General features: G+C 35.2%; 1 protein-coding gene across 1 annotated transcript in view; it reads right to left on the bottom strand.

Moving 5' to 3' along the window:
• Positions 1–1,958: 1,958 nt before the first annotated feature.
• Positions 1,959–24,685, bottom strand: part of LOC131958185 (equilibrative nucleoside transporter 1) — a 28,886-nt gene continuing 6,159 nt past the window's right edge. Inside the window, exons 2-15 of the mRNA XM_059323058.1 lie at positions 13,892–14,115; positions 10,390–10,531; positions 9,898–9,979; positions 9,450–9,601; positions 8,938–9,032; positions 8,739–8,789; positions 8,459–8,544; positions 8,160–8,208; positions 7,692–7,789; positions 6,877–7,002; positions 6,667–6,769; positions 6,434–6,519; positions 6,123–6,319; positions 1,959–4,874 (exon numbers count right to left, since the gene is read on the bottom strand). Of these exons, the coding sequence (XP_059179041.1) occupies positions 4,751–4,874; positions 6,123–6,319; positions 6,434–6,519; positions 6,667–6,769; positions 6,877–7,002; positions 7,692–7,789; positions 8,160–8,208; positions 8,459–8,544; positions 8,739–8,789; positions 8,938–9,032; positions 9,450–9,601; positions 9,898–9,979; positions 10,390–10,531; positions 13,892–14,042 (1,542 nt within the window). The 5' untranslated portion in view covers positions 14,043–14,115 and the 3' untranslated portion in view covers positions 1,959–4,750. The remainder of the gene's footprint in view (positions 4,875–6,122; positions 6,320–6,433; positions 6,520–6,666; positions 6,770–6,876; positions 7,003–7,691; positions 7,790–8,159; positions 8,209–8,458; positions 8,545–8,738; positions 8,790–8,937; positions 9,033–9,449; positions 9,602–9,897; positions 9,980–10,389; positions 10,532–13,891; positions 14,116–24,685) is intronic.

The following is a 24,685-nucleotide window of genomic DNA, read 5'->3' as shown; positions in this document are numbered from 1 at the left end:
ACACGCTGTATCTAAATTATGTTATTTTAATAACTCAATTAATTAAAAATAAAGTAAAGCGCCAATTAGTTGAACCAGAGATAATTAATATGGTAGAAATACGTTAGGAACCAAATCTAGACATTACTGTTTAAACAAATACATGACTGAATAATTAAATTAAGAAAATTTTTAAAACAAAATATAATTGCATTAATGCAATAAAAAGAAGAAAATAAATGATTTTCTGTAAGTATATTAAAAGTTACTTCTATTTAAAAGATTAAAAAGTAAAGCATTGTTCACTATATTTTGTATTGATTTCTAATACTAAGATTTTAAAAATTAAATTTTAAAATAAAATATAATTGCTTCAATGCAATCTAATTAAGTCAAATTTTATGTCACATCACATTGTCACCTACGTTAATTTTGTACTAATTCCATGCTGAAGCTTTCCTAAGTTCACTGAAGCTTTATATTCCATTACCTACATGGCTAAACTCCTTATATTTCCTTGAAGTTTACCCCTTGGAATGGCAAGGCAGTTCAGGTTTGAAATTCCCGTGGCTTCTTTCCTATCAAAATGAATTAGTACTTACTTTATATAAGAAACTTATAATCAACTCTTAAAAACTAATTAAGCATCCAATTAAGTCAAATTTCAAATCACTTTGCATTGTCAGCAGGTTTTGAACCATGTGCCAAGTTAGAAAGAAATTGGTCCAATAGAAAGGAGAGAAATTTCATTAGCCAGTTTAGAGCCATGATGAGCGAAGCCAAACACGGGAATTAAATAATGGTTTGTAGCGGTAAAAAAAGCCATTTTAATACTAAACTAGGGGGTTTAATTGATTTAACATTACAAACTTGAATCTGAACTAGGGGATTCAACATTACAAACAGAATCCAAGCTTTGTAACAACAAATGAAAAAGGAGAAATGTATTGGATAAGATTTTTTTTATTGTAACTCACTGTCCACTTCAACATATTTCTTCACTTTAAAATGTTAAGCCGGCTCTGGACATTATATAACTATATATCAGGAAGTACCACACAACAAAGCACTCTCCTATGTTTTAAGTTTTTAAATATTTCATTCTGAGGTCAAACACACTAGTTCCTAAAGAATGCAGATATATTTATTGTCATTTAAGTATAATTCTTCTTTATAAGGAAAGCAGAAAACTTAAGATAAAAAACAATTTTCAAAAAAAAAAAAAAATTCAAAATGCAAAGATTAAATTAAAAACAAACCATTAACACTGCAACTCACAAATTTACTTAGCCACGAAATCATTTTTTTACAAGTAGCTGCAGCCATGAAATTCATTAATATTATGTACAGCCATATATATATATATATATATATATATATATATATATATATATATATATATATATATATATATATATATATATATATATATATATAAATCCATCAAATTATGATGACATGAATATATGATTGGATAAAAAAAGTAATGAGTGATTTAAGACAAGATGTTTGAAGCATGACTACAGTAGTGGGTGTTGTGTTAAATCAGTGGTTTCATCCTGTGACATAAATCAACAGCTGGTACACACGCTAGTGTCATGACCTCTGTCCCCCACCCCCACAGTTTAGATGAGCTTGAGGGGGTAGTTGACAGAAGTCACAAGGGGTCTAAGGTTCACATTGATGGGGTAATGACAGCATCTCTAAATATAGGCACAGTTTATCCTAGACATGAAAAAACCATAGGTTTTAATAATATATATATATTTAACTGGTATGTATTTCTGAATCTGTGTATGTATGTTTGTATGCATGTACTGATGTATCTATGTATGTATGTATAGACATACTTGAATATATATATATATATATATATATATATATATATATATATATATATATATATATATATATATATATATATATATATATATATGCAAATACATATATACCAGTATTTACATACAAACAAATAGTAGTAATGATAAATGTATATAATTTGGTGAATACCTCCCCTCCCACACCAAAGATCTTACAAAAATGTATACAACAGTTCTATATTAAAGTTCTTAAACATCAGTTCCAATAAGCATCAGTACAAGGCATTTGTATTGGAAGAGGAGCAGACCCCAGCATAAGTACAACATCATGTATTTACAAATAGGAGTGCAACAAAACAAATCCAAATGTAAACATTAAATAATACAGAAATGATATTGTGTTGTCCTTCAACCAATTAATCTTTGCTAGAAATTTACAACATATTTAGTTTTAAAAAAAAAAAACCCACTAGTGATCAGTATTTCTATTTCTATTAGAAGATAAAATATATTCAATGTTTTTTTTTTTAATTAACTTAATCATTTCTCAGCTTACTTTGAAAAAACCTATAACAATTTCAAACTTACTTAGATTATTAAAAAAAAATACTAACATTAGGCATAAATAATTTAACAAAAAGTAGGGATCATTGATTCATATTTACATCAAATACAGTTTTTAAAATACAGCATGACATACACATGTAGAAAAAAAATTAATAGCCAGTTTTGAAACAAACTAGAGAAAAACATCTATAAAATTTAACATTTTAAACTGTTCTATTCCCAGCCCCAATTTATGGCAAGAAATTTAAAAAATAGAACCAAAAAAAAATGTAACTATGAAAACCAAAATGCTCAAGACAAAGATACAGTACAGATGTGACAAAGTTGAAATGATAAAACAGTGACCAACTGGAAATGAGAAAACTTGGACTCAGCACTACTAAACAATAGTTTCAAGTAGTCAGAAAATATTCCCTCCTGCCAGATAAGTTTTTCAATTTCATGCAAAGCATAGATTTACATACTGGAATGTTGAAAATATATCTATTTTAATGTAGTAAAGGCATTTCCTTAACAACCTCATCTAAAAGTTAATTTAGTATTAAGTTTACTTAATATAAGAAATATTGATGGTACACGAAACATAAGTGTGCAGTAAATTTAAAGATATTCTATGTTATGATATATGAAGTTATTGTTATGTTTATAGTAAACAAAATTCTTGTGTACAATTTTACACTAATAAATATCATTAACACTGATTCACAAATTGAAATAAAACTTAACAGAAAAAAAATGTAATGAATACATCATACACAGTCAAGCAGTTATTGGAAATGGTTATTTCTAACAATGAACACATTAGCAATGTTTTAATGAAACCGAATCACCATCCTATTTATCCTTTAAATAACCTATTTTACACTTGAATGAAGTAACTAAAGGGAAACTTGTGCCAATGCTCAAGCACTCAAGTCACCCAACTGACAAGCAACACAAACTTTGAGAGACGAGCGTATCATGTTGAAATAAAGTTAAATTTCATGTTAAACTAATGTTTTTCCCTGAGAAGTCTCAACTAAACCCACACTGTACTGCTACAGTCAGGTGTCTACATCCATTGGTTGTGACTACAACAAATAATTCAAGAAATCTGTGAACAACATTGCTCAGGGGAATACTTTTCTTCAATATAACTATTTCTAACAGTTCAAACAAATTAGTTATAGTAATAATTAGTAATCAAAGAAAAAAGGTTTTTAAAATCTACGCAAAAAAAAAAAAAAAATTTTGTAAATATGTAAATGATAGTGGAAACTCTAAAACTAATATATACATTTTAACAAAACAAAATGTTTTTTTAAATTGTTTTAGGCTACTTAGACTTCATCGCTGCTAACAAAAAAGAAACAACATTGAATGCCGCAGGTGAAGCAACAAATTGCAAGACCAGACTTAAGCAATAGGTACAAGGAATACAAGAAATGCCAGTCCACTCAAATAACAAATTTCAGTTGTATGTATCTATAACAATAGTGGTATAAGATAAATGTAAAGCCTTACAGCCATAGCAGTTTATGTATCTATAACAATTGTGGTGTAAGATAAATCTAAAGCAATACAGCCATTGCAGTTAATGTATCTATAACAACAGTGGTTTAAGGTAAGCGTAAATTCCTACATTAATAGCAGTTTATGTATCTATAACAATAGAGGTGTAAAGATAAGTGTAAAGATCTAAACATTAACATAGCAGTGGTATGGATCTCATGGAACTGTCAGTAAAGGGACATAAATGCTTTAAAAAATGTCTTGACAATGCCGCACCAACTAGAACACGATGCTTTAAATAAAAAAAAAATGTCCAATATTCAATGCCATGGTTAGAACACATTCATTAAAAAATAGTTTTACAATTGTCAAAGTTTATGTAAAAAAATTAATGGTCATAGAAATTTTAAACCATAAAGTATAATGACATACAACTAGAATAAGTGTAAATTTACCAAAAATATATCTCTAAATCAATCTGAATTTAAATTATGAAGAGTGAATATAAAATGAGATGCTATTAACCTAAGAGATTATTAAACTGTATAGAATTTATGGCACTGATAAAAGGAATATAAAACACACAATACTGTAATTACTTGCTTATATGTAAGTGACTACTCAACAGCATTTTAATGTATATCTTTCAGTAGCTGCTTATAAACCCATACAGTCTGTGGTGTGTTTAAAACAAGAAAGGCTTGAAAACACAATTTACATTCTGAACTTGTTCAGTTAAAAACAAACAAACAAAAATAAGTTTTAAATGCAACACACAAAAAAAAAAGAAATGTCCATCACGTTTACTATCACAAAGTTGTAGATTCTAACATGACAAGTAAAATAAAGACAGGCCCATAAAAGCTGAAGCTATGTACATAAAACCAAGTCTGTTAAATTTCCCACTGCAGGACGTATTCCCAAAGACGAGAGCAGTTAATGCCACACAGGATGCCAAACACAAGACACAAGGCCATGATCATTCCTGCAATAGGGGCGTCATTGGTAGCCACTAGTCTGAAAAGTAACAGAAATAGATGAAAAAATTAATAAGGAAAATTGTTCTGGCTGGTAGTTTGGAGTTTAATGCTGAAGAGTGAGTTAAGAAAGGGCTGCAACCAGTATAAATTTTTAAAATATTAAAACTGATACAATATATATATATATATATATATATATATATAAATATATATATATATATATATATATATATATATATATATATATATATATATATATATATATATATTTATATATTTATATATATATATATATATATATATATATATATATATATATTTATATATTTATATATATATATATATATTTATATATATATATATATATATATATATATATATATATATATATTTATATATTTATATATATATATATATATATATATTTATTTTAACTGGAACTAAAGGGTTGTGGCCAGCAGAGGTTATAATGAAAACTAAAAAGGATAATAAGTAAGAGGAAACTATGGTAATATATGTGGGTACAACTGTGGTCAGGTATGTGGGTACAACTGTGGTCAGATACATTGGTACAACTGTGGTCAGATATGTGGGTACAACTGTGGTCAGATATGTGGGTACAACTGTGGTCAGGTATGTGGGTACAACTGTGGTCAGATATGTTGGTACAACTGTGGTCAGATATGTGGGTACAACTGTGGTCAGATACATTGGTACAACTGTGGTCAGATATGTGGGTACAACTGTGGTCAGATATGTGGGTAAAACTGTGGTCAGGTATGTGGGTACAACTGTGGTCAGATATGTTGGTACAACTGTGGTCAGATATGTGGGTACAACTGTGGTGAGATATGTGGGTACAACTGTGGTCAGATATGTGGGTACAACTGTGGTCAGATATGTGGGTACAACTGTGGTCAGATATGTGGGTACAACTGTGGTGAGATATGTGGGTACAACTGTGGTCAGATATGTGGGTACAACTGTGGTCAGATATGTTGGTACAACTGTGGTCAGATATGTGGGTACAACTGTGGTCAGATATGTGGGTACAACTGTGGTTTGATACATGGGTACAACTGGTCAGATATGTGGGTACAACTGTGGTCAGATAAGTTGGTACAACTGTGGTGAGATATGTGGGTACAACTGTGGTCAGATATGTGGGTACAACTGTGGTCAGATATGTGGGTACAACTGTGGTTTGATACATGGGTACAACTGGTCAGATATGTGGGTACAACTGTGGTCAGGTATGGAGGTACAACTGTGGTCAGATACTTACTTTGGTGCGTACATCATGGTCAAACTACTGCAGTAGCCGCTGGTGAATGAGAACAAGATGGACACAACAATGAACACGTAATCATTGCCTATGTGAACCGTCATGGCTCGTGTATCTGGACGGAAGTTGCCAAGGACCATAAGTGGGATAAAAACAATGCGCAGAAAAACTAGGATGTTCACCCATCTAGCATTAGGCTGAAATATACAAGATGTAGCAGTGTTAATGGAATACACAATTATACATAACATGAAGTTATTGCGATACTGTTCCATTTAAATAAATGTTTAAATCATCAACTTTGTGCTTACCCATCTGATAAATTCTGTGGCCAGATTTCCTAACGTCGCAAACAAGTTGAAGAATAGAAAACAGAAGATGGCAGTCCAGAAATCAGCTGTGATGAAAAATTAATTTTATTGAACAAAATAAAGGCAGCTTTATGGTCTTTATTATGAAAAATTGCCTATTTCAATTATTTCTCCATTGCATTCCTGCTTAGTGAAATATAGTAAAAAAAATCATGATAAAATATTATACTCACGTGATAGTGGGAAACCTAAAGGCTGTACATCACTCATCACAGCTGGGAAGAGCAGGAGGGTGATGAAGAATGTGAACCACACACCAAACATCAGATGGTAAATCTGGGGACAACACATTTTGATACATAAACACAATGGGAAATGTTCGTTAATTTTTGTTACACATCCAAAATAAAATACTTTAAGTTGGGGAAAAAACCAGGGCCTACCTGTAAAAATACTCTTCCAAAACTGCGAAACAATATTTTGTAGAAAGGTTCATTATTTGAAGCATTCTTCTCTTTAAACTCCTTTTCTTTCAGTGAAGACAACAGTGTGTAGTGGCGGTAAAATTTCTGACAAAATTTTTTTTTTAAATTAAACAGTTAGTTCTAAAAATGAAATAGAACAAGTAATAATTTAGTTGATGAGAAAATTATAACAATGAATCTCAAAAATTATAATTTCAGTCACAAGCTTAATTATATTATGAGGTTACTAGTTACTGAATACTTACAGTGTTACGAGGTTACTAGTTACTGAATACTTACAGTGTTATAAGGTTACTAGTTACTGAATACTTTATTACAAGGTTACTAGTTACTGAATACTTTATTACAAGGTTACTAGTTACTGAATACTTAGTGTTATGAGGTTACTAGTTACTGAAGACTTACAGTGTTACAAGGTTACTAGTTACTGAATACTTACAGTGTTATGAGGTTACTAGTTACTGAACACTTACAGTGTTATGAGGTAACTAGTTACTGAATACTTACAGTGTTACGAGGCTACTAGTTACTGAATACTTTATTACAAGGTTACTAGTTACTGAATACTTAGTGTTATGAGGTTACTAGTTACTGAAGACTTACAGTGTTACAAGGTTACTAGTTACTGAATACTTACAGTGTTATGAGGTTACTAGTTACTGAACACTTACACTGTTCCGAGGTTACTAGTTACTGAATACTTACAGTGTTATGAGGTTACTAGTTACTGAATACTTACAGTGTTATGAGGTTACTAGTTACTGAATACTTACAGTGTGTCCAGTGACAAAGTAAGCATCAAAGGCGACCATAAGGATGACAATGGCAACCACAAAATAGTAAATAGCTGAGGTCTTTTTATCAGGCGACACTATAAAATAAATACAGAGGTTATAGAGTTGTGAAGCAAATAGATATATTTAGTTAGTTCATTGAGGAAGATGGCAAGGGGGTGAATAATAAGTGACGCAACACAAGAATAGATTTGATTAAATTTAATATAAACAAAAAGTTACATTTGTCTGTTTTTAATCTGTTTATATCAATTCTTATGTGCATTTTATTGCTGTTAAATATGTATAACAGACTTTTTTGAGATTCAGTTACTGAAAGCATCATCAAATTCAGCACAAAATAATTAGATTTCTGAAGCACATCAATTTTGTGTAACTTAAGCACAAGTGTTATCTTCACTTTAAAGTCCACTGAACATATTGACCAGTTGACCAGTAAGTACTTACATACAAGAACTATAATGTTGGTTACAGCTACCAGAGTTCCAGAAATGTTCTGAAACAATTGAAAAAAGAAATATTTTTTACAATTAGCTTAGGCCACTGGATTTTGTCTATATACATGAAAAGTTTTGGCCATTGTTTATAATGTACCAAGTATGTCCATTGATAACAGTAAACTAAGGACTGTAAACTAATCTATACTTGAGTTTAAATATTATCTATTGATGAAAACTAAGTATGGTAAAAACTACCAATGATATTGTTAATATTTGTGCATGTTGTGTACAAATGGATGTACCCACATTTCCAAAGATGATGGCGTTGGTGTACTTCATGGGAAGTGTGGCAGCCAGGCCGTACATACTGTTTTGATAAATGCCAACAGCAGCTGTGGAAGACAGGCAAGTCTTGTAATGTTGGGTATAAAACTCAGATTATACAGAGATCATGTGGGGATTTATCATGTGGGGATTTATCATGTGTTGGGTTTTTTATGGGTTGATTTATCATAAATGGATTTATCATAGGAAGATTTATTATGGTTGGATTTATAATGAGTGGATTATCATGAGTGGCACTTACAGTTTATGATGATTGCAGTTCCTATGGTAATCCAGAAAAATATTTCAGGCCCTAGAAGAAAAATAAAATAAAAAATTGTATGAAGTTGTTAAGAATAGCAGTATATAGAACAATTAATTTGTGGTTAGTTGATTGTAAACATTAAACGTAGCTCTTTAAAAAATTGTTTTACTTCAGTGTTACCAAAAAAAAAACTTACATTCAGTGGAATCAATCATAGCCAAAACTGTGGTTAGGATAAACATGATGACCATTATAATAATCCCGGAAATAACTCGCACCCCTAAAGTATTGCTGTTGATAAAAATATAAGAAAACGATGACAGATAAAAAGTAATTCTAAAATCTCATTGAACACAACTGTTTAATTAGCATTATATACAGGTAAATAATTAATACAAAAGAACTGATAGTGTAGCGGGAGGGGGGGGGGTCTTTGTTGGAGATCACTTTTGTCTAACATCTGCTGATGTATTAAAGGAGAACTAATTTCCTATGATCCTGAGTAAACATCTAGTTGAAAGGGTTAATGAAATTATCATTCTTTTTTTAAATTAATTTATTACTAATAATAAATAAGTTATTGCTGTAACTAAAGATCTATTCCCACATGAAATTATTAAGAGAGGGACAATACTTTTGTTTAACTTTGTTAACCATACAAGTTTACTTCCCTCTAGTGAGTGTATAGAAGTTAAGAAATATCCTCACCCCCCACACTGGACAAACAGGTTGATGATGTTCATGATGAAGTTGGGAAACTGTGAGGCCATGCCGATGTAGCTCATAAAGTTTGTTCTGTAGTCTTTCAGCACTTCAGACGTGTTGTTGCCACTGTCTTGTAGTTTGTAGTTCTCAAAATACTGCAAGAAACATTTGAGTTAACAGATTTCTTAAACTGTACTTTAAAGCCATTCATCAAAACTGATAAAATTTATGAAGATTTAAATTACAACTGGAATCTTTTGCAGATATTTGATGTTTTTAATCAGGACTAAATATGCAAATAATGGAAAACAAAATCTATGTAAGAAATAAGATATGTAAAAATAGGGGGATAACCTAGTCATTATTGAACAATGAAGTAGCAAACAATAAGTGCATTGACAAAAATTATTTTAACTTTTATTTATATTATTTTAATTATTTTAATACTCACAGATTTGGCATTGATGAACATGTTCCAAGGTATAAGTATGGCTATCCCATGGAGGAGCATGACAATGTAAACTACGTTGTATCTGAAAATGTTGAGTATTTTAATTAGAACTAGTACTAGGACTTGAATAGCAAGTCAATGTCACATTTCACCCCTTACCCCTCATGTCTCACCCCCATACACCTCGCTGACTTTTTAAAATAAATTTACTTTTAATTTTATATTAACAGAGAACATTTTATCTATTTATATTTAGAGTTGATTGGATTTAATGAAACAAATGACTGCAACAATAAATTGAACAACTCTACTGAAAACAAATGATAACAATAAAAAGTTGAACTACCCTACTGAAACAAATGATAACAATAAAAAGTTGAACTACACTACTGAAACAAATGACACCAATAAAAAGTTGAACTACCCTACTGAAACAAATGACACCAATAAAAAGTTGAACTACACTACTGAAACAAATAAAGCACAGCTGACCTGTCTGGTGGAGGATTTTTTTCCAACTCCTCCAGCTGTTGGGTGGTGCTGCTCTTCTTGATGGAGGTGTTGACAGCCATGCTGTCCCATCCTGGGTCAAGCTTGACCGGTAGAAATGGTTCACGTTCTGGTGGTGAAGACTCTATTCAAATCAAACAATTTTAGTTTAATTAGGTGGGGTATATACATTGTTTTAGTCTCATTAGGTTGGGTAATCAATGTTTTAGTCTAATTAGGTGGGGCACATCAATTTTTTTAGTCTAACTAGGTGGGGCACATCCATTGTTTTAGTCTCATTAGGTGGGGTACATCAATTGTTCAATGTTTAAGTAAATGGTGTTCATTTAAAAAAAGCATTTGATTTCAAAATGAATTGTTTAAGTAAGATGGCCCATAAAATAGATGAAGTAATCATCTACATCTGCAACCAAATACAATGTTGTCCTACTAGAGCCAGTTCCTATTGGGTGGACTCAGGGAAGTTTTAGTGACTCAAGACAAACTGGGAATGAAACTTTAGGCTTGGGAACTGAACATAAGACTTTAGTGCTTCACAACCCAACGGCATGTTCCTTATATAAACCCCCACAACAGCCTATATTTAGTCAGACAAAAGTAGTGTGCAGCTAGTTTTTGTAATAACAACTGGGACTTGTCTAAAGAAAAGACTACATTCCTAAAGTTTGACATTCCTAAAGATTACACAGCAGTATAGAATTATGCTTGAATAAACAGTTCCTTGATCTCCACACAATAAAAACAGATAAAGCTGCTTAAACAGAGTGTCACATGACACTTGATTTAATAAAAATATGCAATAAAATATTGATAAAACAAAACAAACACGACAAGAGAATAGAAATTAGTTATTTTACTCAGGGGCGTAGTGAGGGGATGGGGGCGGGGTGCGGACTGCACCGGGTGACACCATGACAAAAATAAGCAAAATATATAGAGAAAAACTTGAGGGGGGGGGGGGGGGGGGGTGTGTGTGTGTGCGTGCAAATCGAATACATGAGGGGGGGGGGGGTGCAAATGGAAAATTTGAAAGTTTGTCCCCGGGAAGGGTCGCTACGCTTCTGGGGGGGGGGGGGGGGGGGGGGTTGGTGGTGGTGACACCATTCAGTGACGCACCGGGTGACACCCGACCTCGCTACGCCACTTATTTTACTGTGTGAAAATGTTAAATACATGCAGCAAGAGACTAGGGTCATCTAATAGATTCTACTTCAATCCTTTATTGATCTTATGTACACTCTTCTGGAATGTTAATGTATAACTTTTCATCATTTTTTCACATTCGTGCCCAAGACACATGGGGAAGATGAAGTAGAGTTCATTTGCTTCAGAGACCTCAGCATGTGAAGGGATAATGTTGTCATCACTATGCCCAGCAGCCTTTGTTTTCCTTAACATGAGCTAGGTACCCATATGAGCTGGGCGGACTCAGGGACATTCTACTGACTTGAACCCGGATTCGAACTCGAGACTTTCAGCTTAGCAGTCTAGCTCTACTGTTCCATTTTTAACTTTTACTTCCTACATTTCTGTTTACAACAAACTAAGTAGCAAGATACAGACAATTGGTGGATTACTCAGAAACAGGTTTTCTGAAAATGTTTGAATATTTTTTAATAAAAAAAAATAGTGGAAGAATTTTCATTGTTGATAGATGACTTTCAAGGAATTTAGCAAGTATTACACAGTTCAGATGTTTTTCATTTTGTTGTATTGGAAGTGTTGTCAGTCAAGAGCTATGAGTGTTACTAATTTGACTTTTTAAAATTTCCACTTCTTCATTTCCTGTTTATAGTTTTATTTGTCATAGATTTACATTAGAAATATTTTGTGAGCAGGAGGCCTATTACCCGCATAATACTGCAAGTACACACATTAGCTGCCCCATACACCACTAGCTGCCTCATACACCACTAGCTGCCACATACACCACTAGCTGCCACATACACCACTAGCTGCCACATACACCACTAGCTGCACCATACACCACTAGCTGCCCCATACACCACTATCTGCCCCATACACCACTAGCTACCCCATACACCACTAGCTGCCACATACACCACTAGCTGCCACATACACCACTAGCTGCCCCATACACCACTAGCTGCCACATACACCACTAACTGCCCCATACACCACTAGCTGCCACATACACCACTAGCTGCCAACATCCCATACACCACTAGCTGCCACATACACCACTAGCTGCCCCATACACCACTAGCTGCCACATACACCACTAGCTGCCCCATACACCACTAGCTGCCACATACACCACTATCTGCCCCATACACCACTAGCTGCCACATACACCACTATCTGCCACATACACCACTATCTGCCCCATACACCACTAGCTGCCCCATACACCATTAGCTGCCCGATACACCACTTGCTGCCACATACACCACTAGCTACCCCATACACCACTAGCTGCCCCATACACCACTAGCTGCCACATACACCACTAGCTGCCACATACACCACTAACTGCCCCATACACCACTAGCTGCCACATACACCACTAGCTGCCACATACACCACTAGATACCACATACACCACTATCTTCCAACATCCCCCTCACAAAAAATGTAAATGTTACAGTGAAAGGTTGGTGGGTGACATGTTAATTGTGACTCAGTAGGTCACAAGGTCACATCCTTCACAGGGTGCTTCATTGTGCCTACTGACTGCACTTAATCAGACTTTCTAAAATCAGGAAATTAATGAGAACTGCCGCTAAACTTTAGCTATGCTGCTACTAAACTGTAGGAATGACATTTAAAAATGGATGTATTGTATTGACTCATAAAAGATATTTGTTTCCTAAGGTGAATTTCAGAAACATCTGTCTTTTAAAATCAAGTTTTATAAAAGAGTTACACTAATTTAACATAAAAGCTTTTTTCCTGTTTATCAGAATTTGTCCTCAAATTTCTTTGACTCCAATTAAACTTAAAAATATAAAATTTTGATTACGTGGTTACACTCTAAATAAAAATATTTTACAAGCTGATTTACAAATTGGTTAAACAATTAACACTCCCTAATTGAAAATAATGTTATCATAGCTAATTAACACATCTCATTGCTATTAATGAGAAAAGGAGTCTACACTTGATTTAACTACATTAAAAAGTGCCAAAGTATTTAACCTTAAGCCTATAAAAGCCAAAAAAGCTAAAATAAAAAATCTGTAACAAAATATAACTTGAGGCAGAAAGATAGAGAGAGATAAAAAATGTTATGAGCACAATATTTTTATAAGTAAGATAATATTTAATCACTTAAATTAAAACATTGCATGCATAAACTACTAATAAAATTCATCCCTATTACAGAGATAAGTGGAGGCAACTAGTCTAGACTTAGGGACAGATAGATGAGGCAACAGTTCTATCATCTACCAGACTTAACAACAGATGAGAGATTAAAAAAAGATGTTTCACAAGATAACAATGCAGACACAAGTGAACGTACCCCAACTGCCATTTTTGTACAGGGGAGACTGGGACCACGAGTCTATAGCTGATGTGTTGTTGGGCTCTCTCCTCCTCTCTAGCGTGGCCATAGACTCCCTCTTGCCGAAGGTGATCAGCTGCACACTTTGGTTGCCATCCCCATCACCCATGATGCTGCTGTTGTTAAGATTTCACTGTCAAAACACCAAACTGCTCAACATCTGGAATCTCATCAAATGCTTTCTGCAAGGGAAAAAAAAACTATTATGAGAATTGTTATGAATGACTTATGACAAGACTCTTCCAAAATAGTTTGGCTGTCAGTAGTATTGTAATTTTAGATTTAGTGTTATATTTAGAAATTAGAGTTATGGCTACACAGGGACTTCAAGTTAGGGTTTGATAGTGTTTACATTGATATTATTACCATTTATTTGGTTAAATATCAGTAATCCAATACCCATATTTTAAGAAGATTCCATTATTGTATCATTATTGGACACTTGGATAACACATACCCCACTTTTATAGACCATAATCCAAAGTATAATTAACTTGTATCAGTAGACACTATTATTATGCATTGATTCTAGCATGCTTTTCCATTAAATAAAATGATTGCTTGTTACAGTTTTAAAAACTCAATAGTGAAGGCAGAAGCAATTTTTGTTAAAGAAAATCTAACTATTAATTATTTTTAATGGAGTGGGATTCTATACAAATGTATTACAGCTAACGATCAACCAGTTTTGTTAATTTCTGAAAAAATTACAATGTCAAGAAAAAAATTATAAATGTAACTATTTTTTTAAAAATCTATACCTGCATGACCTGTAAATAGCCTTAATCAAAATGGAACTCTCCATGCATTTGTTTTCTTTTTTCATTTAAAATGTTATTTAGGAATAAGTGCGGGGATTATCTTTACTTACAATTTTTAAAAATATATTAAAAATCGTTTTTTCAACATAGTAGCCTAACAACAATAATAAATGCTTTAAAGAGAAACAATCTATGAATGATACCCATTCATTTGATGTTTGGGTACAATAACAAAATACTATGCTTGACATAATGCATACAGACATACAAAAAGTACTAGCCGACAATAATCAGCGACTATTGCTGACTACTAATATCAGAGTAATTATCTCGTTCATTAATGAATAGATTACGCGCACCAGCACATGATAAGCTTGATGAAGAAGGGGAGGGAAGCGGCATCAAGGCGAATAACCCTGGCGTGAATGGAAAGTAGAAATTAGCCTCCACACCAAAATGTCGAATGAGGTGGGGGCTGGGAAAAAAATAGAGTTTGGTCGCCGTTAATCTAAACCGTACAGCCTAATTATTGTTTCGGTCTCCATTCGTCTTTCTGGGTTATTTCACTAAGGGGACTAATTATCTTAATTAGATTTACTCGTTAATCATGAGGTCTATTTGTAAAGTGGAACAGTAAAAGGACCCTAGTTTATCTTATCTACCTAATAATTTCTTGCTAAACTTACCTAGACGTAAAAATGACCCCCCCCCCCCCCTCAGCGGGAATGCTATTTACATGGAAAGCGGTCACGTGTTCGTAACATTCCGGGTATTAGTATGACGTCGCTCACAGTTGACGTCACGCTGTTTTACACGACTTCAACCCACCCCCCCCCCCCCCCGCCATCACGTCACACAAATGTATTTCCCGTCCTCCCTGGGTATGTGTCGTTAGTTACGTACAACACGAGATAATTTAAAAAGACACATTCCCCTCGTTAGCAATAATTTAAGTTAAGTAAACATCTAATGAAACAACGTAAAAAAACTACTAGTACTACACACAAACATAGCAGTAAATAATTATTGACATTATCACCATCTCAATTGCAGCATTTTTAAAAGGTGCTCATTCTTAAGATGGAGTAAAAATCGATTTGCCTTTGACAAGTGATAACAATCGTCATGACAAGGAGATAAAATGTTTAGTTCACACTTATATCTCACCGATCTGATGAGATTTTATTAGTTAGGTGAAGAGATATAGAAGAAATAGGGGAGGGAATAAGCAGAGAAATAGAAGAAATAGGGGAGGGAATAAGCAGAGAAATAGAAGAAATAGGGGAGGGAATAAGCAGAGAAATAGAAGAATTGGGGAGGGAATAAGCAGAGAAATAGAAGAAATAGGGGAGAGAATACAGTCGTTCGGTTAAAATCACTTTGAAAAGACGCAAAATAAAATGTAGTTTTCAGTGAAAAAGCAAGTAGCCTACTTTACTTCTCGCGTAAAAAGCGACTTTTTAAACCAGGAAAAGCTCAATAATCGAGTGGGGGACGGAGGGGGTGGGGGGGGGGGGGGCAGAAGAAAGGAGGGGGTTGTCTTATTTGACTTTCGTCATAAGGGCAGGTGTATCCCTAAATTATATTTTACTGGAAAAGTTGAGGGAGATGGCTTTATAAGACGGAAAATATTTTTTTCCGGTAGTTTCTATATGGCAGGTTTAAAGTCTAACTCCCCTGTGTGGTATGAAGCACGAATAAATTTTAAAAATTAAAACAAAACGAATCATCTGCTACACATAAAAGTAGCTAAGAAGAAAACCACTGGCCAAACCTAGACCGCCTGTCACCCTTAGATTGACCTGTAAAACCTAGACCGTCTGCCACCCTTAGATTGACCTGTCCAAGATAATGGTATGACCATATCTAGCGGAGACGACATTAAGGGTGGCCCACAAAAAAATGTTATCTCGATAGCTTATCAAAACCACACAACGACGACACTAAAAGACTACAGGCTTTATGATATCTCGCTGCAGCACATATAAACTCGCACAAACCACTGCCGTCTGCACATTTTTTGGTACAAACTCGCGGGAAAAAAAAAACTCGGTTACCTTCACGCAAAACTTCTTTTATTTACCACTACAGCTGTAAGACTGGAATCTACGATGAAGGAACGATGAGAAAAAAAAAACCTACCCAAAATAAAAATACTGGCAGCGCACGAAGCGCTAATACTAATAGTGTAAACGAAAACGGAGTAACGGCATCGAAAAGTAGGCCCGTGGAAAAATGTCGCCGTGTTGACCTCTAGTACCCCCCCCCCCCCTTTCTCCACATCAAATTCGTTAAAAAAAAACCTCAGTAACAAGCTCAACTCACCTTTTTTCTCCACTGAAAAGCAGAAGGTAACAAACTCAATTACTGGCACGACAAGGTAATCGGTATGTACTAGTGCGTAGACCGGTTACAAACTCTCTAACACCAGTAACAGCTCCCTTGTCAATTGTAGAAATAGTTTCGCCCCCCTCCTCTTAGTAAAACAAAGCACGGTTTTTTTTTTACAACCTTGTCCGTGGCGAGGTTTTGGGGGCTATGAAAATGTAAACAAAGACGGCCGCGGGAAAAGTTAATGCCTTGTTAAGAACAAATGCTAATGGGAGATGGGCATTCGGTGGAAACCATCGGCATGAACGTGGGAGGGGTCGGTGCATAGCCAAGGCTTTGATTAGCCTCATTTAGCCGTGTCTTTTGGATGAGTCACGACACGGGTCTCGAAGTAATTTTTTTTTAAATACTGCTGTAAGTGGCTATCAAATGTCAACCCTTTGACACTGAAATTGATACAATGGGCTCTTAATATTGTCACAATATTTCCACACAGATTTGTCTTTGGTATAGGCCTACGGCTCAGTCAAACCCCGGTATATCTAGTCAACAGACCGAAGGGGTTGGTTCACGTGATCAGTGTCAACTTGTTCTCACACTCTGCTCTGGCATCACGGCAGACGAGAACATGAGGCAATTTAGGTCACTGTATCCAGCGGCGTAGGCAAGGTGGGGCAAGACTATCCACATATCCAATTTAGGTCACTGTATCCAGCGGCGTATACAAAGTGGGACAAGACTATCCACATATCCAATTTAGGTCACTGTATCCAGCGGCGTAGACAAGACTATCCACAATTTAGGTCACTGTATCCATCGGCGTAGACAAGACTATCCACAATTCAGGTCACTGTATCCAGCAGAGTAGGCAAGGTGGGGCAAGACTATCCACATATCCAATTTAGGTCACTGTATCCAGCGGGGTAGACAAGGTGGGGCAAGACTATCCACAATTTAGGTCACTGTAACCAGCGGCGTAGATAAGGTGGGGCAAACGATGAACGTGTAAGCACTCAGAAATTTACCAGATAGAACACATTGCCCAATTTGCGCGTGTTTGTGCTCAGCGGATGCAAACCACACCGCTAATATTAGAGGAGATTTCCGTAATTACACGAACATCCTCTCCTAGATGAGTCGCTGTCCCGAGATACGAACTCGGGATGTTTTGAGTTAGCAACCATGAGCTTTCCCTCTCGACCATGCCATCCCAATCAATAAAAAAAACAATAGTACGGTTACTGCAAACAATTTTATCATAGCAGCCTATATTTTTTAATCAAAAGGACATTTAGAGAATGCTTTTTTGAAATGTGTGAGTCAAGAAAACAGAAAACGTATAAGGACACTGTGAAGCAAAAACTAAATAACATGCATTGGAGCGAGGCATCCTATTTGTGTTGAATAAAGCTCGCAGAAGATAAACATTAATGTTACACACGGGAGACCTTGGCAAATTGCCCGTGACGATATCATTCAACTATTTCGGGGAATTATAGCGGCAGTGGCGTCACAAGGTCGGGTGTCACCCGGTGCGGTAACTGTGGGTGTCGTCCCCACCACTTCCCACAATTTTGCTATGGTGTCGCTAATTTTTACATTTTTTCGATGTGGTGTCACCCCCTGAATGGTGTCACCCCCTGAAAGGTGTCACCCCCTGAATGGTGTCACTAGATGCGGACCGCATCTTCCATCCCCGATTTAATAATCTACTGATGGACGCTACAAAGTTCATTCATGTCTATTAACAATTTCTTCCTTACCAATCTATAGAATTTTTAAAAAGTAATTATGAATACCTTAATGTTTTTTTTTTGTCTCTGTGTTAATTGTAATCCATCTTAAATTCAAGATTAAGAAAACAGCGATAAGATTTAGCGAGTCAATAATTCAATGAGATACATTTGAAGTAATGGAATATTTCAATGGCCCTTAAACAATCAACTCACAATGTTCACTAAAGCAGCACTTTAAAGTGTCAACATTTCTACAAATGTTTTTTTTTATAACCGTCAAGTTTTTTTTTTTAAAACCATCCGAAATTTTCCCATTTAAAAGAGGAAATTTTTTATCTTTATTATAATTTGCACACAATTTTATTTCCTTGTTGAAAACCTCGTTAGGGTATAATAAATTGCTTGGTCTAAGTCTTCTTTTCAGTATCTCTAAACCACTCAGAGAGTTAAGACTAAACATGGTAGAGATACGCCTCTATATGCTATAGCAGTGGTTAACCTTTTTGGAGGTGCCGAACCCCACCAGTTTCATATAAACAGTCACCGAACCCTTCTTAAAAGGAAAAATAAAATATGATTTTATTTGTTTAAATTCAAAGCATAGGTGTATATTTTACTGGTGCATAAAATGAAGTGTGCATCAACATTATTGTTCAAATAACAAAACAGTTAAAATATAATTTTCACACAAAAACAAAGAGATAAGAAATATGTATGCAAATCAGTGTGATTTCTGCCGTTGTCTTTCAGAGACCAGTTCAGAAAAGCGCGGCTTCACCTCGAATTCTTAAGTCTTGTATTTTCCACCTCCAAAAACCTTAAGGCAGTGTTCTCTTAGTTTTGCCGGTGCACGACTAGATTTCTCAACATGGCATTGCAAATCATGCAGTTAGGACGCTGACTCCTATCAATGTTCGTTATACATGTGAATCCATACGGTACATATTCTTCTGACCACTTTTTTGCTTGACATAGTATGAAGGGATTAAACTATTAAGAAAGAAATCACTTGACGTACCATCACGACAGCCACAAGTTGACTACTGGATCACGATACGGAAATAAGTACGAGCCGACCCGCGGCGTAAGCATACGCGGCTATTCATTTGTTTTATTTTCCCACGTTTTCTTTAACTTGCTTTCGCATCTGTTTGTTTGTTTGTTTGGTTCTCCAATCAAATCTTGCGATCGAAATTTCGGGCACTTCCCAGTTAGCTAGCGCGCTGAAATTTTCAGGGAAGCTTTGTTTTCGATGACAATAGAATATTCAATTGTTATTATTACTAAATTGATCCATGGAAACATTTTATTGATCATTTTAGACCGCTATATATTTGTACAAAAAAATGTGGGGAAAAAGGGACATAACCCAGTAATTGTAATTTGATGAAAACAAGGTTCGGTACTCTCCCTCTTTTGGCTTACTGAGTAGTGTTCACGTGGTGTTTGTGTACAAACAACCGGAACAACTGGTGGCCAGTATGGGGGAGACGATATGGTCGAGTGGTTGGGCACACGATTGCTAACCCACTCGACACGGGTTCAAGGCACGTGATTTTTACGAGTTGTCTTCGTTTACCATTAAAGTGAATGCGAAAAGATAAAGTCGATACCAAGATTTTAATGCAAACAAACAGACAAAGACTAAAAAGTAGAAAATAATTACCATTAAAAAAGTTTTAAAAAACCCCACGTTTTCTGATTGAACTAAAAAGTAGAAAATAAATGCTATACATCACAATAATGCAAGCGATCACTCTACTATAAGCAATGAAAAACGTGGGGCGCCGTGATTTTCTTACAGTTTCTAATACTGTTGACTCTCTACAAGCTCACTAATAAAAGTCAATAGTATTATCTAATCAATAGTAATATAACTTTTACTTCGGCGCCCCACGTTTTTTTAATCGCTTATAGTAGAGTGATCGCTTGCATTATCGTGATGTATAGCATTTATTTCTACTTTTTAGTTCAATCAGAAAACGTGTTTTTTTTTAAACTTTTTAAATGATAATTATTCTACTTTCCAGTCATTCATACTTTGTGAATTCAACACTGCCAATGCTGCGACTGAAAATATTTTTCTTTAAAACACTATCAGTAGCTCGTGAAGGACGATTATCCTCACCCTCCCTATCCGCCACAGCACGTATATACACGATCAACGCGCGCTTGTATAGATGGCGTTGACACGATTCGTGACGTGAGTGTGTTGTGTCGTCAAGGGTTCCAGATTAAGAAATATCGCGGTAATGTTACGTGTTATCTCGCTCCGTTCACGTTATTGTTAAGATGTGGTCTGCCATCGGCCACTACAGCTAGTGCTATCGTCCACACTGACATATTCCGATCACAAAATACGATTTGGGTGTATGTCTTGCCCTCCAGCGAACTCTTGAAACTCACAAAAACCCATGGGGTTCGTTCGAACCCAGGTTAAGAACCACTGTGTAGGAGAGATACAACAAATATACTAGACATCTTATTCAAGCTTAAGAAAACACCAATACCTGCTAACCCAGCAGAAACGAGTTTAGTGTGGCCTAGTTGGCAAGACATTGTAACATTTAAAGACAATGTCAATAAAGATGTATTGTTATGATGCTTACACGACAGACGTTGCAAAACAGATTGCTAAAAGAGGAAATTCTTCTTTTAAAATCTGCAGTACATTCCATCTTTGTTAGTGTTTCTTATGATATACCAACAGGGATGAAAACATTGAATTCGTGTAACTGGGCCAGTGGTTCTCAACATCATATACCAGCATGACAAGGAACATAGATACATCATATTGTAAGCCCAATGATACTCGTCGTTTAAACTTCAACTAACCCGAACATTCAACAACTTTTAAAGTTATTAAACTATTACAACGATGGGGACCACGCCCCGCCTGCCTAAAAAATAAAGTAAATAAAAAAACATAAATTAAGATCTAAAAGATGATACACTTTATAAGTCACGAGCTCGACAATGTTTTCTCTATCCAGTACAGCTGACGACTTAAATACATGGAAAACATAATTAAGAGTTACGTTTATAGCGGGGATTCCCGTTGATATATTCCACATGCTCAGCGTAAAAAAAAAAAAAACAACTTCGTGTGCTGTAAAAATTAACAAAACTTCGTGTGCGACTTAGCACGAGGTTAAGATAGACTGCAAAATATCATTCTTTACTGATGTATTTATTTAATTAATTAACAGATGCTCTTAGTCCTAATTCTTGTCTGTCGTATTGAATTCTGTACTGTCGTATTGAATTGTTTACTGTCGTGTCTAATTTTCTAGTGTTGTATTGAATTCTTTAACTCCAGCCAGAGTTTCTTTCAGGCTTCTCTCAGCTACCCCGGACTAAATAAATATATACAATTTATACAGAAAATATAAACGTTACCACCCCCCACCCCCTCTCTTGCGGAGAAAAATGTCTGAAAGAAACCCTGACAGGAAGTGCGGGCAGGTAACTTGCTGGCCTCGGGCCTTGCTTTGGGCACCAGCCTACTCTATAAATAAAATCAGTAAGCTTACCAGCCCTGATGACGATGTAGAGGAAGTAGAGTTAGGTAAAGTACCAGGGAGGGGACAGCTAACAGTAACAAGACGTGAATGTAAATAACAGACTGGCGCGGTGTTACATTTGTGCAGGCTAGACATTTACAACTATAAGGCGCGGGTCAGGAGACTGCACAGCATGCATAAATCTAGTGGTATCTGAACACAACTAACTATAGCCCTAACCTGTTAAACCAAACCTAGTAAACATAGTATACGGGTGTAACGAATGTTCTGCACAGTCAAGATATGATAATCCTGTCAATAAAACGTCATGAAGATGACCTTTCAACAAACTTTCTACATACAATATTTAAGGCATAGATCTAGACACTTACCTCAACAAACTCTCAGACACACAGGCAGGCCCAGGAATTATGACGCGATAGGCAAGCGCCTAGTCTATATATACCCAAGACGATCTTGGTCTCATCACATCACCCAGACCAGACACAAAACATGGTTAGCAAGTAGAGATGACGCAACTCATTTGTTTTCTAGTTTACCTGCAGAACGTGCGCGCGCATACCTTTGTCTTGAAGTCGCGACAAGCTTGTGATGTTCACTACTATAACATCGCGCCAGTCACCATTCATAAGACATGCATACATTAGACACAAATAAAAACATTCAAATGTAAATCAAGTATTACGATTTTGTAAAGATCCCCCCCCCCCCAACATAACGATGTTATTTTAAATAATAGTAATATACATTGCTAGATACAGTAGCACTGGCTTTAAAACCTCTCAAAGTGGACATGAATAATTATACAAAATCATATGCAGTATTACCATTACAAATGTGATTTTAAAAATTTGATAGTGTATTAGTTTTTTCTGTGCATGAAATGTCCACAGATTGGACGTACTTTGTTGTCATCGTATTTTTCATAACTAGAATTCTATACAATGTATTTAAAGTTAAAGCCAGCAAAAAAAAAAATAGATTCTTGTGGTATTGTATAAAAATAAGTTAGCCACAACAAGGTCATGGCAACGCTCAAAAGTGTAAGTAAACATTTACCGGAACAAATATAAAGGTGTTCTCCTATCTAATAAAAACCAATCAAAGTCAGTCTAACAAACATGACGCGACGCGCCAGTGTGTAACATATCGGGTTATGTCAATAGAAACTCAAGTCAAAAAGATAGTTTCAAGTTCTCTGCGTTGACAACTTTTATAGCATTAATTTTTAAAATATTGCAATTCGTGGTATGAGTTACACTAATATCCGATAATGCCACAATAATGGAATCTTCTTAAATAGGAACTGTTACTGAATTACTGGTAGTTTAATTAACACAAATATGACTTGAAGATATCAACACCAACCCTAAACCTGACCCAAGTCCTACCATACACATAGCCCCAACCCTAATCTCTAACTCTAACATACTAAATTAATCCTGAGACTACAAACCGACAAACAACTGAACAAATCTTTTTTTTTCTGAAGGGTCTAATTGTCGGACATTGGTATTACCATTAATTAATTATTTTTTTAACATCAGAGAAATCACCCAGACTGAAGACAGTAGGGATATCTTGGCAGACTGAAAAAAACCAACAGCTGGGGATAGAACAAACGGAAGGTTATGGTCAGGGGCGTTCGAGGGGGGGGGGGCGGCACCGGGTGACACCGTGGCAAATAATTGCAAAATTTACAAAAGAAAAATGCTTTTTGTCAGTTCATTTACGGGAACGGTGCTTCTTCCACTGGAGTTAATATAATGTGTGCACTTATTGACGACATTAAGAAAAAAAAGAGGGATTGGGGGGGGGGGGGGGTGACACCAATTGCAACTGTCACACATGGGGAGGATGACACCATGAGGTGCTGCACCAGGCGACACCCGACCTAGCAACGCCACTGGTTATAGTCGAGGCCCTTTTTTCCCCACAAAGGAGTAAAAGGACAATAAGTAAGAGTGAAGTGGTATACGACTGCAAATGCTTTAGAGCTGAGGTTTAGTTGTACATCAGTGATCAGCTGATGCTTTTCTAGTAGAGTGATATATGTAAGGACGCGTGTATAGAGACAAATAGGAGACGGTTTATCAACAAGCGCCAACATAGGTCAACAACATGTGAAACAAGTGCCCGCCATTAAGTTGTCTTTAAAGTGCACATCACATGATTGTCAAACATCTCTATTTGACCTTTGTTTGAAAATTAAGTGGCATGCCATCGTCTGTTTATAACCAACAGAGACAAATGTAAATATATATATATATATATATATATATATATATATATATATATATATATATATATATATATATATATATATATATATATATATATATATATATATATATATATATATTCGGAATAAAAAAAAAGAACATATGACTGCAATCGGGC

This window comes from Physella acuta, unplaced genomic scaffold (genome assembly GCF_028476545.2).
Source record: "Physella acuta isolate Inbredline_101_S28 unplaced genomic scaffold, ASM2847654v3 ptg001298l, whole genome shotgun sequence".
Lineage (NCBI taxonomy): Eukaryota > Metazoa > Mollusca > Gastropoda > Physidae > Physella > Physella acuta.
Note: the sequence above shows the minus strand (reverse complement) of the source record. Positions and strands in the feature narration are given on the sequence as shown.